Source organism: Heterodontus francisci, chromosome 2, assembly GCF_036365525.1.
Source record: "Heterodontus francisci isolate sHetFra1 chromosome 2, sHetFra1.hap1, whole genome shotgun sequence".
NCBI lineage: Eukaryota > Metazoa > Chordata > Chondrichthyes > Heterodontiformes > Heterodontidae > Heterodontus > Heterodontus francisci.
In genome coordinates, this window is record NC_090372.1 from 172,064,663 (window position 1) to 172,084,304 (window position 19,642).

Below are 19,642 nucleotides of genomic sequence, written 5' to 3' on the forward strand. Positions count from 1 at the left end.
CTTTGACCTCCTGATTGCCAAGAAACAGCCCCAGTGGTCCCTGGCTGGAGTTCCCTGCTAATCCTGTGCCTTCCCACGAGACAGCCAGACTGCCCATTTGTCTAGCTGCCAGGTGGGAGCTAAAGGATTGTTGAGGTAGACTGCATCCCTGGGTTCTTCGCCGTTTACGGCCTCACCTGCACCCTTCCTGCCTCGCTGTAAATATCAAAGTATAATTTTTTTTCCTGATTCCTGAAGTTAATCAGGTAAAACTCTAAGATATGCATCCATATAATTTATCCTGGCCACTCAAATCCCACAAATGGTATGTCCATTGTTTCACTAGCATAGGAATCATTAAATTCATTATTAGATAACATGTGCCTATTTTTACCATATTAACTTTTAATCTCATTCTTGGAGCATTTTGTTTAATCGAAATTAAACAACCCAACATTAGTTTTTTTGTTTGGACCAATATCAACAGATATTATTTTGCTGGAAAATGAAAGGCACTTTTCTAATCTTATTTGCCTTGAGGTTTATAGCTTTATTTGAATTAGCTTATTTTTACATTGTCGGCCTTCCATTTTCTATTAAGACTTTCCCAAATCCCGTCACCTTACTTTCTTTTTCAACTAAGAAAATTATTTCTCCAGAGTTACAGTCTCTGCAATTGGCTAACAGGTGGTGTGCTTGTGGAGGGGGTATCAAGTTATTTTTCTGTTTCCCTTCCCTCCCCTAGTGAACTATTAAACTACCAAAGCATTTAATTCAGCAGACTAAAGAACTAAACACATTCCAGTGGAAGTTAGGTTCCGAACTTGGGACCAGAGTACAAGTCAAAACTCATTTAGTTCAAAATTCTCTATCACAATTCAAAAAGTGATTCCTGAAGGCTGCAGAATAGATTCTATATGGCTAAAACCTGATTTTCTGCTTGTAAGCTAATTTACAAAAATACTTAGAAGAGACATTTTAAAATGTTTATTTAATCCAGGATTGCAGTAAGAAAATAAACTAATGTCAATGTAGCCTTTCTCCATATTAACAAAGTTTTGGTGAAAATCAGGAATTTCACAAAATATTCAAATTCCTTTTATCCCTTTACACTCTAAACTAAGCAAAACTTGCTTTATTAGTGCAACCAAAGTCACTATCTCGCTCAAGCAGAGAAAAACATGAGCAAATGAAGTACTACTTTAAAGTGAAAATTTTCTAAATAATACTAACAGTTCACCTACCTTGTGTTTCAAAGTTTGGCTCCTTTGAAAAACTGTTAAACTTAATTTGGAACATTTGTCAAATCTGCTTTTTGTTGCACAGGAAACCTCAATCATTTTTAAAATCAAATATTAAATTTAAAGTAAAGGGTTAACAAATGATTTGTTTGATAATTCAAATTCACTACAGCACTACCACTTTGTTCCATGTTCATCCAAATTCAGTTTACATATGAAATGCACTTATAAAACCACTCTGCCCAGCTGTGAAAACAAAATAAACTAGTTTCTTAATTCACTTCAGGTGTAGGTTCATATTACAAAATTTCCTGTTCAAATCCCAACATGCACAGTCATCACCAAGCCTGTCCCACCCATCATGTAAGCTTGTCAACAACAAAAAAGCCCTATATGTAGCCATGGCTACAGATCCAAGGGAACTTTGAAACAGGGTGAGGCTGTCAAATACAACTTTGTTCATACTCAAATCATATAACTGCTAAGACATTCTACAGTAATAAATAAAATGAAGTAAACAGACAATGCTCAATGGTGATCTTGAAAGAAGGAAAGTTATTATGTACGAGAAGTTTCTAAAGTTACTGGGGGAATTTTAATGCTCAAAGACGGGTGGATTGGGGGCAGGTGAAAAGGTAAAAATTTTAAAATGCTCAAATCCTACCCCAACCTGCCTGCTTTCAGTTTTAATGGAGGCTGGTCAGGGGATAGGCACCCAACCCTCTCTCAGGATAGATTTCAGTCACTAAAATCTTTTAAAAGGCGGCTGCATTTTAACTGTAATTTTATTTTTAAACATATAGAGATCAGGATTCTTGCACCTTGGGAATCGTGGCAGGGAAAAGGAGCCAAGAAGGGTCAGATCCATGAGGCAAGTGCCTCTGTTGCACTGCTTGTAGGTCAGGAGGAGCAAGAATGATTTTGTTAGGTCCAACAAGCTTAGCGCCAGGTGATCAGACCCCCGCGATCAGCCAACTCTCAAGATGTCACATTTGTCTCAACCCCCGCCCCCACCCCTGTATTGTCCATATTCCACCCAGCCCTGCAATGTCCAATTTGCCCAACATCTTAATCCGGCTGGCTATTAAGCGGGAAAAATTGAAAAAAAATTTAAAAACGACGTCCTCCCAACTTTGTGTTTCCTATCTGAATCTTCCCACCCGCTCTCTTCCTGGCTTCAAGTAAACCATTATTTCAATATATACACATTTTAAAGATTTGCTCTCAATATACAAAAAAATTATTTTACTAAATTAGAATAAATATATATCCCTATGAAAATCTTACCCCTGTTTTGAGGATCTCTGCAAATTAGCTGACCAAAATGAAAGGAACCATAGTACAAGCTGGTTAACTCATACAGCGACAAAATTATTCTATCATATTGATGCTGGATACGGCAAGCTATAAATACATCTACTCTGACTTCTCTGCAAGATACCAATGAAGGAAAGGGCAGTGTCTCATGCACAGTACTACAATATTGAGCTTTATTAAAACAATACTTCACCTGTTATAGCTGAAAGTCTTCAGTCCAGAAAACATATCCCATTTATGGCAAATTTCTTCAATACACTATTTTCTTGTGACTAACTGAATCATTCCATAGATTTCATTGCCTCCTTTTTACCTAGATTACACCCTCGTCTCTCCAAGCTCCTGGTGCTACTGCTATTCAATGACAAAATGAACTGCTTCATTATACAGTCACGCCAACTACTGTAGTATTCACAAAAAATCCAAAGCCATCAGCTGACAGCAGCTGTTTTGTCACCATACTGACCAAATTAGAAAGATGATGTAACCAGAAGATCCCTGCCATGTGATTCCTTTTATTTCTTTAACATTTTCACCAATAACGGATTTAAACAGACTATGGAATGAAGATTGCTCTTTGACTGTTGTATAGTGCGTTTAAGAGCTGGTTACTGTAAAAACAATTCATTCAATGTTATCTTGTATTGTGCACAGAAACTTTGCTTAGTAGGAATTAAGAGCATACAGTTAACAGAAGCTTTCATTGTTGAGATGATGAACTGTTTGAGAGTTCTAGGGTAACAGGCTTATTAGTATTCTTTTCCTATTGAGAAACAAGGATGATGGGTAGAGGTCTATAGTGCAGGAATTCACCAAGGTTGAACAGAGTAGGAGTGAAAATGAAGTAAATCAGAGAGAAGCGATTGAGTTTTTAAACACTTAAATTGTAGAGGACAGGAAGCACTGAGTGGATCAAGAGTTCCAGAGTTTCAAGATCCTTGGAAAGAAAGGAGACAGTGATGAATCTCAATTTCAGCACAATGCAGATACAGTAGGAATGTGGGTCTACCAAGGTGATAAATTTCTCCAGGAGGCAAAAGGACCATTTGACACAAAAGAAACTAGACTTCTTGAAGACAGCTTGGACAATGGAGGAAATGTGGGAGTTCCGCATAAAATCAGGATAGTGAGGACAAGATTGCCAAGAGGCGAAGATTTAAAATGGAGATAGTTAAGAGGCATTAGCTCTCGAATTGAAAGGAGTAAGTAATTATGTTTTTGAAAGACAATTTTCATTGCCTATTGAAAGGCTTGGAAAAGATCAAGGTGCAGTGATTTAACCACTGCACTGAGAGAGGAAGAGGCTGCAGGCGTACAAACTGAAGCAAATTAAAGAACGAGAAGCAGCGAGATGATGGCAGCTAAATGTCGAAAAGGCTGCAGCAGGAAGGTGAAAGGCCCAAATCCCTGCTCTGTGGCTCTGTTAAGTGGCACATTCGGGTTAGAGAGAGAAAAAAACTAAACCACTCTTTTAATGAGTTACACAGAGAATAAATAAATGCTATTGGGTTTGATGAAGTAGGGTGGGAGGAGGCTTGTGCTGCCGCCTAAGCCAATTGAGCCGCTTGTCTTGTTTCTGTGCTATACATTCGATGTAAAACTTCTTCATACAGCAAGCGGTTAGGGTTTGGAATGCACTGCCTGGAGTGTGGTGGTTCAATTGAAGCATTCAAATGAGAATTAGACTGTTACATGAGAAGGAAGAATGTGCAGGGTTACGGTGAGCTGGTGAGAGAATGGCACGAAGTGAATTGCTCTTTCAGAGAGCTGGTACAGACGCGATGGGCCAAATGGCCTCCTTCTACACTAACAATTCTGTGATTCAGAATAATTAGCAAAAAAAATCAGATATACAATGAGAGAGGAAGTCACAATCTGAAGCCGCAGGGACACCCTAGTTAAAGAACGAGCAGATCATACAGAATGACTGGGGAGGAAACTAAGTTATCCACGAACACACATTTACTGGAAGGCAATTATGATAAATTCTTTAGAGGTGCATAATTTGAGACCCTGTCAAAATTATTGGAGAGATTGCTCTCTATAGCTTTAATGCCCTTTCTACAATGATGAACCCAAAACTGCACACAGTACAATAGCTCAAGCCTCACCATATACAAATTTATCATTACTTCTTTAAGCTTGTGCTCTAATCCCCCATTTATAAAACCCAAAATGCTATGGTCTTTATGATGACATTATCTACCTGTGTTTGTTCTGTCACGGAATTGTATTTGAACCTCTAGGTTTCTGTTCATTCAGAACCTCCAGCATTTTCCCATTGAAAATTTTTTTTAAAAATTCATTCATGGGATGTGGGTGTCGCTGGCCAGGCCAGCATTTATTGCCCATCCCTAATTGCCCTTGAGAAGGTGGTGGTGAGCTGCCTTCTTGAACCACCGCAGTCCATGTGGGGTAGGTACACCCACAGTGCTATTGACTTTGTAGCGGTTAGATACAACTGAGTGGCTTGCTAGGCCATTCAGAGGGCATGTAAGAGTCAACCACATTGCTGTGGGTCTGGAGTCACATGTAAGCCAGACCAGGTAAGGACAGTAGATTTCCTTCCCTAAAGGACATTAGTGAACGAGATGGGTTTTTACAACAACTGACGATGGTTTCATGGCCATCATTAGACTAGCTTTTTAATTCCAGATTTATTAATTGAATTCAAATTCCACCTTCTGCTGTGGTGGGATTTGAACCCATGTCCCCAAAGCAATACCCTGGGTCTCTGGGTTACTAGTCCAGTGACAATACCACTACACTACCGCCTCCCCTTATTGAAAATTTATACCCCCTTTCCTCATTTTCCTCCCAAAATGTATTACCTCACACATACCCCACATTAAATTGATCTGCAAACCATCTTCCCATTCCACTTCCTGTCTATTTTCTCCTGGGATCTTTTACAGTCCTCTTCTCTGTTTGCCAAAGCCCCTACTTTTATGCTGCTGCAAATTTTAATATTGTGCTACCTAAGCCATAGGTTAATCATCGATGTATTTCAAAAATAAAGTGGACCCAGAGCTGATCGCTGGGCTACATCAATTCCAATCTTTCCCCAATCGAGCACAATTCTCTAATTAGAGAGACAGATAAAAGTAGCACTTTCAACAAGAGTGCTATGCTATACCAAAAATCATACTGAAATAGTGGATTATGAACAAGAGTTGACAGCAGCTTTCATAACCTTCGAAGAGTTGATACAAAGACAATAGTTCAATAATTTGAAGGATTAGCAGAATCATCTTTCTTAGAAATAGAATGAACATGAACAAATTTCCAACGAGGAGGAACGGTCTCCTAAGAGAGACTGAAGAGATAGCAGAAGTCTGAGATAAAGTCAGAGGCAGATATCTAAAGAATAACAGGTGAGAGTACTGGAGGATGCTACAGACCTAGGCAAATAGATTTGAGAAATAGAAAACATTTCTTTACGATCACTGAGATTAGAGTTAGGGGAAAAAGACTGAGCCAGAAAGTCAGATTTCTCAGGAGAATAGCTGGCAACCTGATTATTGAGACAGAATAAGAGGATTCATAGAAGTTCTGAGTGACGGGGTTTTGACAAAAGAACTGAATTGTGTCTGAAGGAGAAGGCAGTTGATGATTAATCTGAATACATTACTAAGATATTTTCCCAGTTAATTAAATCAATAATATTGCAGCAATTATAGCAAAATTGATCATCCTTTTGTGCAAATGGCATCACAAAAATACACTGCCTTAAGGATTAATATGGCTGCTGTAGCTCGCAAGAATATAATAAAAGATATCCACAAACTTAGTATCATATTTAAAAAGTTATCTTGGAGAAGATTAACAGTGTAATTTCATTCTGAAGCTTAAATGACAGTCCTATAAATGTTGTTCTTCTGGTTGATTACATTCTTTGAATGCTTTATTTTGTGTTACTTCCAGGTACACAGGAATGTTACAACAGAAAGCGCATTACTTCTCAAAAACCTCCATCAAGAAGTGGCTAATGAAATCAGTTACATCCTCACAAGTATTTTTAGAGATTAAACAGAAACAGACCTATTTGCTAAGATTTGCAGAAAGGCAAATGCAATGCAAATTTATAGAGAGAGACATAACCATAATACTGCCAATAGTAATAGGTAAAGCACAGGGAGCATCCAGCAGGGAATATAACGAAGCACCTAGAGAAATGTGGACTAATAGGAGATCAACAGGGCTTATGAGAGAGAAGGTTTATCTGAAAAATCTCTCTGGATAACAGACTCAGTCAATAACGGGACATCAAACATTTAGATTTTAGCAAAGAATTTGATAGTGTCACACAGTCACACCGGGGCGGCACAGTGGGGCAGTGGTTAGCACCGCAGCCTCACAGCTCCAGCGCCCCGGGTTCAATTCTGGGTACTGCCTGTGTGGAGTTTGCAAGTTCTCCCTGTGTCTGCGTGGGATTTCTCCGGGTGCTCCGGTTTCCTCCCACAAGCCAAAGACTTGCAGGTTGGTAGGTAAATTGGCCATTATAAATTGCCACTAGTATAGGTAGGTGGTAGGGGAATATAGGGACAGGTGTGGGATTAGTGTAGGATTAGTATAAATGGGTGGTTGATGGTCGGCACAGACTCAGTGGGCCGAAGGGCCTGTTTCAGTGCTGTATCTCAAACTAAAACTAAACAGAAAACTGGACTACAAGCTGTGAAGGCAGGGAATGGGCGGGTGTGGGGGAGGGAGGGTGAGAACACAGTTGGTTGGATTAGAAAGTAGCTCAGAGAAATCAAAAAATAATTATACATCAAACTGCATTAGAATGGAAAGCAGGGATTAGTGGGATGTCTCAAGGGTAAGTGCTTAAGGCATTATTGTTAATGTTGTGCAGAAAGAATTTGAAACTGGGAAGGGAAACAACCAAAAGGTATTACAAAACAACGTGGGAAGGTTACTGCAAGTAACAGAGGAAAAAATGAACTAAACGCAGAGTGGATCTAGACAGACGAGGATTGGGTGAACAAGAGCAACAAACTATTCGATCTGGCCAAACAAGAGCGAGGAAGTATTATAAAATGAGTTATAGATTATTGGACACACCACAAAAGATGATCTGGCAACAACGATGAATAATACAGTGAATTCATCAGCACAAAATGAGATAACAGTTTCAAAAAAAGCCAAACAAGATCTTAAGGTCTACAGGCAAATGAATACAAGTCCTAGTCGTAAACTTATAAAGAGCAGGGCGGGCTGGAGTACACTACAATACACTAAAGTCTTTTCACCCTTGCTTTGGAGAGGGAACAGAAGGGCAACTGAACTAAAAAGGATATCATCTCAGAACCCAAAAAAAAAGGGAATGACAAAGATTTCATGGAGTCCATTATTTCCAAGGTTTCAACAGATAAATTAGCTGAACCTTATTTTGGGTGGAGGGGGGGGGGGGGGGGCGGGGGTCGAGTCTCAAAGGTCTAAGGATGCTGTTCCGTAAGTTCCTAAATGTTTGTCTACTAATCTACCAAATAAAGCAACAGAAACAAAAAATTATAGCATTCAAAATATAATATGCCACAGTTCACATTTGGGGAAGATCAGTGGGAGGTGCTCAAAAAAGAATTTGATGTGAAACAGAACTGCAGGATTGGGTTAATAAGAGCAACAAACTGCCCAAAGGGCAAGAGCTCTACTCACTAAAGGAAAAAAACATGGATGACTAAAGAAATAAGAGACAACATAAAACTAAACAAAAAAGCATACAAAAGTGCATAAAAAAGGCACAGATCCTGACAAATGCGAAAGATACAAAGAGCAGCAAAAGGTGACAAAACAAATTATAGCAGTTACGAAAAGAGAGTATGAAACGAAACTTGTATGGGATGTTAAAATCAACACAAAAATATTTTTGCAATTATGCTAGGGAAAAAAGGGCAGTCAGAGGCAATGTGGATCCTTTGAAAACTGATAACTGTGATTTTTTAAAAATAAAACTCGTTCATGGGATGTGAGCGTCACTGGCCAAGACCAGCATTTGTTACCCATCCCTAATTGCCCTTGAGAAGGTGGTGGTGAGCCATCTTCTTGAACTGCTTGCAGCCCAGATGGTATAGGTACACCCACAGTGCTGTTAGGAAGGGAGTTCCAGATTTTTGATCCAGTGACAGTGAACGAATTGCCATATAGTTCCAAGTCAGGATGGTGTGTGGCTTGGAGGGGAACTTGCAGGTGGTGGTGTTCCCAAGCACCTGCTGCCCTTGTCCTTCTAGGTGGTCGAAGTCACGAGTTTGAAAGCTGCTGTCAAAGGAAACTTGGCGAGTTGCTTATCAAAACAAGGAAATGGCAGACATGTTGAAAAATACTTTGCGTCAGCATATCTGCCATCCCAAGGATACCAATATTGAATCAGGGACAAGGACCCACCAAAATTAACTAAGCAAAACAGAAATGGCACTAAAGAGTGACAAAACTCAAGGACAAGATGGTTTATATCCCAGGCTTTCAAAGGAAGCAGGTGAGAAGAATGCTAAATTCTCTTGATTCGGGAACCGTGGCTTTAGAATGGAAAATTGCACATCTTACTCCACCATGGAAGAAAAGCGACAGAGGAAACCAAGGAATTATAGACCAGTCAGCCTAACGCCTGCTGTTGGGAAATTACAAGAGTCTATAGTTAAGGATAGGGTGACTAAATACCTTGAAAATGTTCAGCTGAACAGAGAGCGCCAGCATAGATTTGTTAAGGGTAGGTCATGCCTGACGAAGAGGTTACTAAAGGAGGAGTCAGGGAAGTATCTATGGATGTCATTGATATGGACTTGCAGAAGGCATAAGTCCCTCATAAGATACTGTTAGCTAAAGTTGAAGCTCATGGAATTGAAGACAAATTATTGACCTGGTCAGAATATCGTCCGTGCGGCAGGAGACAGAGTAGGGATAATGGGAAGGCACTCTAATTGGCAGATGTGACTAGAGTTGTCCCACAAAGATCTGTGTTGGAGCTTCAACTATTCATCACATTTCTAAACCACTTAAGATGATGGGATAGAATGCCATATATCCAAATTTGCCCATGACACAACGATAGGTGGCATTGTAAGTAGCGTCAATGGAAGGATAGAATTGCGGTGAGATATTAATAGATTAAGCGAACGGCCAAAACTGTGGCAACTAGGTTTCAAATAGGCAAATGGGGAGTCAAAGAACAGTACAGCACAGGAACAGGCCATTCGGCCCTCCAAGCCTGCGCCGATCTTGATGCCTGCCTCGATCTTGATGCCTGCCTAAATTAAAACCTTCTGCACTTCCGGGGACCGTATCCCTCTATTCCCATCCTATTCATGTATTTGTCAAGATGCCTCTTAAACGTCGCTATCGTACCTGCTTCCACCACCTCCCCCGGCAACAAGTTCCAGGCACTCACCACCCTCTGTGTAAAGAACTTGCCTCGCACATCCCCTCTAAACTTTGCCCCTCTCACCTTAAACCTATGTCCCCTAGTAACTGACTCTGTCCATGACGCTCATAACGTGGTAAACCTCTATCATGTCACCCCTCCACCTCCGTCGTTCCAGTGAAAACAATCCAGGTTTATCCAACCTCTCCTCATAGCTAATGCCCTCCAGACCAGGCAACATCCTGGCGAACCTCTTCTGTACCCTCTCCAAAGCCTCCACGTCCTTCTGGTAGTGTGGCGACCAGAATTGCACGCAATATTCTAAGTGTGGCCTAACTAAAGTTCTGTACAGCTGCAGCATGACTTGCCAATTTTTATACTCTATGCCCCGACCGATGAAGGCAAGCATGCCGTATGCCTTCTTGACTACCTTATCCACCTGCGTTGCCACTTTCCGTGACCTGTGGACCTGTACGCCCAGATCTCTCTGCCTGTCAATACTCCTAAGGGTTCTGCCATTTACTGTATACTACCCACCTGCATTAGACCTTCCAAAATGCATTACCTCACATTTGTCCGGATTACACTCCATCTGCCATTTCTCCGCCCAAGTCTCCAACCGATCTATATCCTGCTGTATCCTCTGACAATCCTCATCACTATCCGCAACTCCACCAACCTTTGCGTCGTCCGCAAACTTACTAATCAGACCAGCTACATTTTCCTCCAAATCATTTATATATACTACAAAGAGCAAAGGTCCCAGCACTGATCCCTGCGGAACACCACAAGTCACATCCCTCCATTCAGAAAAGCTACCCTCTGTCTTCTATGACCGAGCCAGTTCTGTATCCATCTTGCCAGCTCACCTCTGATCCCGTGTGACTTCACCTTTTGTACCAGTCTGCCATGAGGGACCTTGTCAAAGGCTTTACTGAAGTCCATATAGATAACATCCACTGCCCTTCCTTGATCAATCACCTTTGTCACTTCCTCAAAAAACTCAATCAAATTAGTGAGACACGACCTCTCCCCTTCACAAAACCATGCTGCCTCTCGCTAATAAGTTTGTTGGTTTCCAAATGGGAGTAAATCCTGTCCCGAAGAATCCTCTCTAATAACTTCCCTACCACTGACGTAAGGCTCACCGGCCTATAATTTCCTGGATTATCCTTGCTACCCTTCTTAAATAAAGGAACAACATTGGCTATTCGCCAGGCATCTGGGACCTCACCTGTAGCCAATGAGGATGCAAAGATTTCTGTCAAGGCCCCAGCAATTTCTTCCCTTGCCTCCCTCAGTATTCTGGGGTAGATCCCATCAGGCCCTGGGGACTTATCTACCTTAATGCTTTGCAAGACACCCAACACCTCCTCCTTTTCGATAATGAGATGACTGAAACTATCTACACTCCCTTCCCTAGGCTCATCATCCACCAAGTCCTTCTCTTTGGTGAATACTGATGCAAAGTACTCATTTAGTACCTCGCCCATTTCCTCTGGCTCCAAACTTAGATTCCCTTCTCTGTCCTTGAGCAGGCCAACCCTTTCCCTAGTTATCCTCTTGCTCTTTATATACGCATAAAAAGCCTTGGGATTTTCCTTAATCCTGTTTGCCAATGACTTTGCATGACCCCTTTTAGCCCTCCTGACTCCTTGCTTAAGTTCCTTCCTACTGTCCTTATATTTCTCAAGGGGTTTGTCTGTTCCTAGCCTTCCAGCCCTTACAAATGCATCCTTTTTCTTTTTGACTAGGTTCACAATATCCCACGTTATCCAAGGTTCCCGAAACTTGCCAAACTTATCCTTCTTCCTCACAGGAACATGCCGGTCCTGGATTCTAAACAACTGACATTTGAAAGACTCCCACGTCAGATGTTGATTTACCCACAAACAGCCACACCCAATCTAAATTCTTCAGTTCCTGCCTAATATTGTTATAATTAGCCTTCCCCCAATTTAGCACCTTCACCTGAGGACTACTCATTCTTATCCACAAGTAGCTTAAAACTTATGGAATTATGGTCACTGTTCCCGAAATGCTCCCCTACTGAAACTTAGACCACCTGGCCGGGCTCATTCCCCAATACCAGGTCCAGTATGGCCCCATCCCTAGTTGGACTATCTACATATTGTTTCAAGAAGCCCTCCTGGATGCTCCTTACAAATTCTGCCCCATCCAAGCCCCTAGCACTAAGTGAGTCCCAGTCAATATAGGGGAAGTTAAAATCACCCACCACTACAACCCTGTTACCTTTACATCTTTCCAAAATCTGTCTACATATCTGCTTCCCTACCTCCCGCTGGCTGTTGGGAGGCCTGTAGAAAACCCCCAACATCGTGACTGCACCCTTCCTATTCCTGAGCTCCACCCATATTGCCTCGCTGCATGACCCCTCCGAGGTGTCCTCCCGCAGTACAGCTGTGATATTCTCCTTAACCAGTAATGCAACTCCCCGACCCCTGTTACATCCCCCTCTATCCCGCCTGAAGCTTCTAAATCCTGGAACATTTAGCTGCCAATCCTGCCCTTCCCTCAACCAAGTCTCTGTAATAGCAACATCATAGTTCCAAGTACTAATCCAAGCTCTAAGTTCATCTGCCTTACCGGTTATACTTCTCGCATTGAAACAAATGCACTTCAGACCACCAGTTCCACTGCGCTCAGCAACATCTCCCTGCCTGCTCTTCATAGTCTTACTGGCCTTATTTACTAGTTCCCCCTCATTTATTTCACTTGCTGCCCTACTGCTCTGGTTCCCACCCCCTGCCACACTAGTTTAAACTCTCCCGAGTGACGCTAGCAAACCTCGCAGCCAGGATATTTGTGCCCCTCCAGTTTAGATGCAATCTGTCCTTCTTGTACAGGTCCCACCTGTCCCTGAAGCGATCCCAATGGTCCAGATATCTGAAACCCTCCCTTCTACACCAGCTGTTCAGCTACGTGTTTAGCTGCACTATCTTCCTATTTCTAGCCTCACTGGCACGTGGCACAGGGAGTAATCCTGAGATTACAACTCTAGAGGTCCTGTCTTTTAACTTTCTACCTAACTCCCTAAACTCCCCCGCAGGACCTCGTCACTCTTCCTGCCTATGTCATTGGTACCAATGTGTACCACAACCTCTGGCTGTTCACCCTCCCCCTTCAGAATGCCCCCTGTCCGTTCAGAGACATCCTTGACCCTGGCACCAGGGAGGCAACATACCACCCTGGAGTCTCTTTCATGTCCACAGAAGCGCCTATCTGTGCCCCTGACTATCGTCATCCACTTTGGACCAAAAAGGACAGGAAAGAGTGCTTTCTAAATGGTGAAAAGCTAGAAACAGTGGAGGTCCAGGTGCATAGATCATTAAAATGTCATGAACAGGTACAGAAAATAATCAAATGGACTAATGGAATGTTGGCCTTTCTACCTCGAGGACCAGAGTACAACAGGGTAGAAATCATGCGTCAGTTATGCAAAGCCATGGTTAGCCCACGCCTGGAGTATTGCAATAAGCTTAGGAAGGGTATATTGGCCTTGGAAGGAGTGCAGGGTAGATTTACTAGAAAGATGCATAGACCCCAAGGAGAGATTACACAAACTTGGATTATTTTCCCTAGAATTTAGAAGGTTAAGAGGTGATGTGATCGAAGTTTTCAAGATATCAAGGGGAATAGATATGGTAGTTAGAATAAAACTGTTTCTGCTGATTTGGGTGCCTAGGACTAGGGGACATGGGGTGAAATTAGGAAAGATTTCTACACACAAAGGGCAGTAGAAATTTGGAATTCTCTTCTGCAAACAGCAGCTGATGTGAGATCACTTGTTGACTTTAAACCTGAGATTAATAGACAGTTAATCAAAGGTATTAAGAGATATGGGGCAAAGGCAGGTATATGGAGTTAGTATAAAAGCAAAATACTGCAGATGCTGGAAATCTGAAATTAAAACAAAATGCTGGAAATACTCAGCAGGTCTGGCAGCATCTGTGGAGAAAGAAGCAGAGTTAACTTTTCAGGTCAATGACCTTTCATCAGAACTGGCAAAGGTTAGGAATGTAATAGGCTTTAAGCAAATAAAGCTGGGGTGGGACAAAAGATAACAAAAGGGAAGGTGTTGATAGGACAGAGGATCACAGAGACTAGCTGACCAGAAGGTCAGAGCATGACTGGCCCCCTTTTTTATTTTTAGTTTTCTTTTTTCATTTTATTTTAGTTTGTTTCATCATGTTTTTTTTTTACCATGGGCCTAAAAGCACTGGCAGCCCCAATTCCCACTAGTTTCCCATGATTCACAATCTTTTGCAGTGATTGAGGTCACAGACAATGGAAGCGCTGATAATTACCTGTATAACATTTCAAATAGATCACAGTTTTACTACATCTGGAACGTAAATCTGGACTCTGGATATCCAAATAAAGACAATAACTAAGGTAGCTAAAGATGAATACTGGATGTCAAACTTGTGCTTCAGAATAGCTCAGCTATGACCAAAAATCTTAATAACTTGCTTACACTGACATTTATAAAACAGAGTGATTTCTATTTTCAACAAGTTAAACACTATAAAACGTACCAGCTGCAGGATATCTTCATCTTTTGGCATAACACAAAGCTCCAGCACAGAGTCACTGCAAAAACAGAATAAACAGATATATTCGTTACTTCTGTTTGTCATCAACTACATGGTGCTAGGCAGCTTAATAGAATCAAATTCCCACAAGTTTAACCAAGTTTCAGTTTCAATCTTCTCAACTGGCAATCACCATCTTGGCTGCTAAATAGAGCCCTTTCAGAAGCAACTGTCCCAGCTTGGGGGAAAGATAGCTAACATAGCTTTCTCTCATCTTTTCTCACTCAACTACTATTTGCCCTCACTGTCACGGAAGCATGAAACAAACAGTGAGGGCCGCTGTCACAAGGCTGTATTAAAGTATTAATTGGAGTCAGCCACGGCTCAGTGGGTAGCACTCCTGCTTTTGAGTCAGAAGGTTGTGCGTTCAAGTACTATTCCAGAGATTTGAACACAAGATCTGGGCTGAAGTCCAGCACTCCCTCAGGACTGTCAGAGGGCCTGTTTCCCCTCTCATGATAAATGATCCCACGGTACTATTCAGAGAATCACAGAATGGGCCAAATGGCCTTCTGCAGCCACTGTGTCTGTGCCAGCTCTCTGCAAGAGCAACTCACCTAGTTCCATTCCCTGCTTTTTCTCCATAGCCCTGCAAATGTTTTCTCTTCAGATAATTATGCAATTCTCTTTTGAAGGCATTGACTGAATTTGCCTTCACCAATTTCAGGCAGTGCATTCCAGATCCTAACCACATACTGCGTAAAAAGGTTTTGCCTCATGTTGCCATTGCTTCTTTTTGCCAATCAGTGTAAATAGTTGTCCTCTGGTTCTAGATCGTTCAGCCAGTGGGAACAGTTTCTCCTTATCTACTCTGGCAAAAGCCCTCATGATTTTGAGCACTTTGCAGAAGACACCTTCCCGGCCACTATTATCCTCAACCACCATCACTAAATAGATTATCTGGTCATTTATTGGACTGATTTTGTGGGACCATGTTATGCATAAATTGGCTGCCGCATTTCCTACCTTACAACATGACAACACTTCAAAAGTACTTCATTGGCTGTAAAGAGCTTTGGGACATCCTGAGGTCGTGAAAGACACTATATAAATTCAAGTTCTTCCTTTAATTTTTACCTCTTACTAGTTTTAAAGTTGAGAATATACAAGATGGTATACACGATGCTAACAGTTGAGGTTAAATATCTGGTATTTAGCAGTACTGACTAGGGGAGTATGGTTTACTTGTATAAAAATAAAAGCAAAATACTGCAGATGCTGGAAATCTGAAATAAAAACAAGAAATGAGTTCTGAAGAAGGGTCACTGACCTGAAACATTAACTCTGCTTCTCTCTCCACAGATGCTACCAGACCTGCTGAGTATTTTCAGCACTTCATGGTTTACTTGCACTTTGGTAGCACTGCTTTTGACAGTACTGTGGTACGGTTGTGGGGGTTTGGCAAAACGGTGCAGGAAAAACCTGAGGTTTGGCAGACTTAAGCATGGAAAGAGATGTTTAACTAACTGGTGGATTTGTGGCTTCTCAGGAATCGTGGTAAGGCATAGGCTTGGCTGCAATGTGTGTGGTGGGGTGGGGGCTTGAGGTCTGATGCAAATGGTTTACATCTTTGAAATTTATGCAAACACTGAATTTGACATTTTACACTTGGTTCTTGGGCATCTCTATATCCCTCTTTCAATTCCAGCAATTAGAATGTTTACATTTTCTAATCATCAATAAAACACATACTACTCAGACTTGGTTTGCTTTTAAAAATGAAATCAAATTAGGAAGGGGGTAGACAAAATTTGCATTTATATATCACCTTTAATATCCCAAGGCATTTCGCTGGAGTATGATTAGACATAAATTGGCGCTGAGCCAAAGAAAGACTAGGACAGGTGATGCAAAGCTTTGTCAAAGAGGTAGGTTTTATGGAATGCCTTAAAGAGGAGAGGGAGAGGGACAGCAGGCTTTAGGAAGAGAATTCTAGAGCTTGGGTTCTAGACAACTTAAGACACAATCCCACAGGTTGGGTAAAGGAAGTGAACAATGCATACAAGGCTAGAGTTGGAGGAACGCCGAGTTTGTGTGTTGTAAAGCCTCAGGAGGTTAAAAAGGTAAGGAAGGATTTGAACACAAGGATAAAAATTTTAAAATAGAGGCGTTGGCAAACCTGGAGGCAATTTAGATCAACGAGTACAGGGGTGATGGGTGAAACAAATTAACGTTGGTTGGTAAAATGCTAAGATAAAAAGTAGAGTGTGCAAATTTTTTTGAGCATAAATACACTATATCCTTGGTTACTGAATGATGGCAGATGCTTGTTAAGTAAATATATCCACAAAGCACATTTACCTGCATTGTGTGTGTGTACCTAAGGGGTTTTCTACTAAAATACCACAATATAGAACCTCATGGCTCGGCATATCCCTTAATCTACTATTACCATCAATCCAGGGACCAATCTTGGTTCAATGAGGGGTGCAGAACAGCATGCCAGGAGCAGTACTAGGCATACCTAAAAATGAGGTGACAACCTGGTGAAGCTACAACACAGGACTACATGCATATTAAACAGCAGAGGCAGCATGCTATAAGACAGAGATAAGCGATCCCACAATCAATGGATCAAATTAGAGCTCTGCAGTACTGCCATATCCAGCCATGAATGTTGCTGGGCAATTAAACATTAACTGGAGGAGGCGGCTCCAGAAACATCCCCATCCTCAACGAAGGGTGCCCAGCACGAGTGCAAGGTCAAGGCTGAAGCATTTGTAACCATCTTCAGCCAGAAATGGCAAGTAGATGATCCACCTCTGCCTCCTCCTGAGATCCCCACCATCACAAATGCCAGTCTTCAGACAATTTGATTCACTCCATGTGGTATCAAGAAACGGCACTGGATGCAGCAAAGGCAATGGGCCCTGACAACATCCCAGCTGTAGTACTGAAAAAGTGCTCCAGAACTAGCCGCACCCTTAGCCAAGCCATGTCAGTACAACTACAACACTGGCATCTACCTGACAATGTGGAAAATTGCCCAGGTACATCCTGTTTACAAAAAGCAGGACAAAACTAATCCAGTCTACTTTCAATCATCATAAAAGTGATCCAAGTTCTGCCAACAGTGCTATCAAGCATCACTTACTGAGAAACAACCTGCTAACCAATGCTCAGTTTGGGTTCTGCCAGGGTCACTCAGCTCGAGATTTCATTACAGCCTTGGTCCTAACATGGACAAAAGAGATGAATTCCAGAGGTGAGGCCAGAGTGATTGCCCTCGATATCAAGGCAGCATTTGATCGAGTGTGGCATCAAGGAGCCCTAGCAAAACTAAAATAAAAGAGTGTGTCAGGGGGAAAATGCTCCACTGGTTGGAGTCATACCTAGCACAAAGGAAGATGGTTGTGGTTGCTGCAGGTCAATCATCACGCCCCAGGATATCACTGCAGGAGTTCTCAGGGTCGTGTCCCAGGCTCAACCATCTTCAGCTGCCTCATCAATGACTTTCCCTCCAATATAAGCTCAGAAGTGGGATGTTCACTGATGATTGCAGTGCTTAGTACCATTCACAGATATTGAAGCACCTGTGCTCGCATGCAGCAAAATCTGAACAACATTCAGGCTTTGGCTGACAAGTGGCAAGTGACAGGCAATGACCATCTCCAACAAGACAGAATCGAGCCATATCCCCTCAACAGCATTCCATCGCCGAATTCCACACCAACATCCTGAGGTACCACTGACCAGAAACTGAACTGGACCAGTCATATAGATACTAGGGCTAAAAGAGGTCAGAGGCTGGGAATTCTGTGGTGAGTCACTCACTTCCTGACTCCCCAAAGCCTGTCCACCATCTACAAGGCACAAGTCAGGAGCATGATGGAAGACTCTCTGCTTGCCTGGATGAGTACAGCTCCAACAACAGTCAAGAAGCTCGACACTATCCAGGACAAAACAGCCCACATGATTGGCACCCCATCAACCACTTTAAACAATTACTCCCTCCACCACCAACGCACAGTGGCAGCAGTGTGTACCATTTACAAGATGCACTGCACCAACTCGCCAAGGTTTCTTCGACAGCACCTTCCAAACCCACGACCTCTACCATCTAGAAGGACAAGTGCAGCAGACGCATGGGAACACCACCTACAAGTTTCCCTCCTAGTCACTCACCATCCTGACGGAACTATATCGTTGTTCCTTCACCGTCACTAGATCAAAATCCTGGAACTCGTTCCTTAAGAGCAATGTCTGTGTACCTACACCACATGGGCTACAGCAGTTCAAGGCGGCAGCTCACCACCACCACCTTCTCAAGAGCAATTAGGGATGTACAATAAATGCTGGCTTTGCCAGCAACATCTACAACACAAGAACGAATAAAAAAAAGTGCATGCTGTCATGAAAACCCTACATGCCAAATGGGAAATATTAATTTCATAGGTTAGAACCTTGACTGAGACTTTTACTGGAAATTCTCAGAAATAACTTTAAAAAAAAAATTAAACTGACAGCCAAGATGGCCACTGCAATTTACACTTGAAACACCAAAGGATTAGACTGGAGACAACACGACTGACTCAACCTAGCCAGACCAATGTGGTTCTCTGATTGAATTACCTGAAATGGCTTTGTCAACACAGTCATCAGGAGCCATCGACACCCATTGACTTTGAAAGAGCCAACCCCCACCAGTGCGACTGGACAGCTTGAGGGGGAGAGTCTTGAATCTCAGAGAAGATTCCAGGAGGATCTCATTAACACCACAAGGAAGTTTGGTATCATATGACTACTCTAGGGAGACTGTAAGCTTTATCACACAGAAAGCAGAGAGAAGTAACTGAAAAGCCAACAACGAAGCAGCTCTCTCTCTCTCTCCCTCTCCAGTCAGACTGCCACAGCTAGCAACTAGGGGACAAGGATCGAACCCCTCTTCTGCCTTCAAAAGCTCTGAGAAAAGCGAGCGAGCCCACCACTGTGCAAGTGGCCCAGCAAGGACTTCAGGAATACAGTTTCAGCTGAGAACTTGAGACTGAAAACTGTATTTAAATTCCATTTATTCCAGACTCTACTCCAGCCACCAAAGCAGTTTTCCTTTTGTAATTTATTTGTGCGTGTGAGACTCTCGTGTGAATATGTGCATGAATGCGCAGCATATTTTACTAATTTTAACCAGCTTA

General features: G+C 42.2%; 1 protein-coding gene across 3 annotated transcripts in view; it reads right to left on the reverse strand.

The window, feature by feature from the left end:
- LOC137348453 (rho GTPase-activating protein 21-like) overlaps window positions 1-19,642 on the reverse strand; it is a 298,000-nt gene that overhangs the window by 94,079 nt on the left and 184,279 nt on the right. For all 3 annotated transcript variants that reach the window (XM_068013769.1, XM_068013763.1, XM_068013773.1), the window contains one exon: window positions 14,454-14,508. In XM_068013769.1, the coding sequence (XP_067869870.1) occupies window positions 14,454-14,508 (55 nt within the window). The remainder of the gene's footprint in view (window positions 1-14,453; window positions 14,509-19,642) is intronic.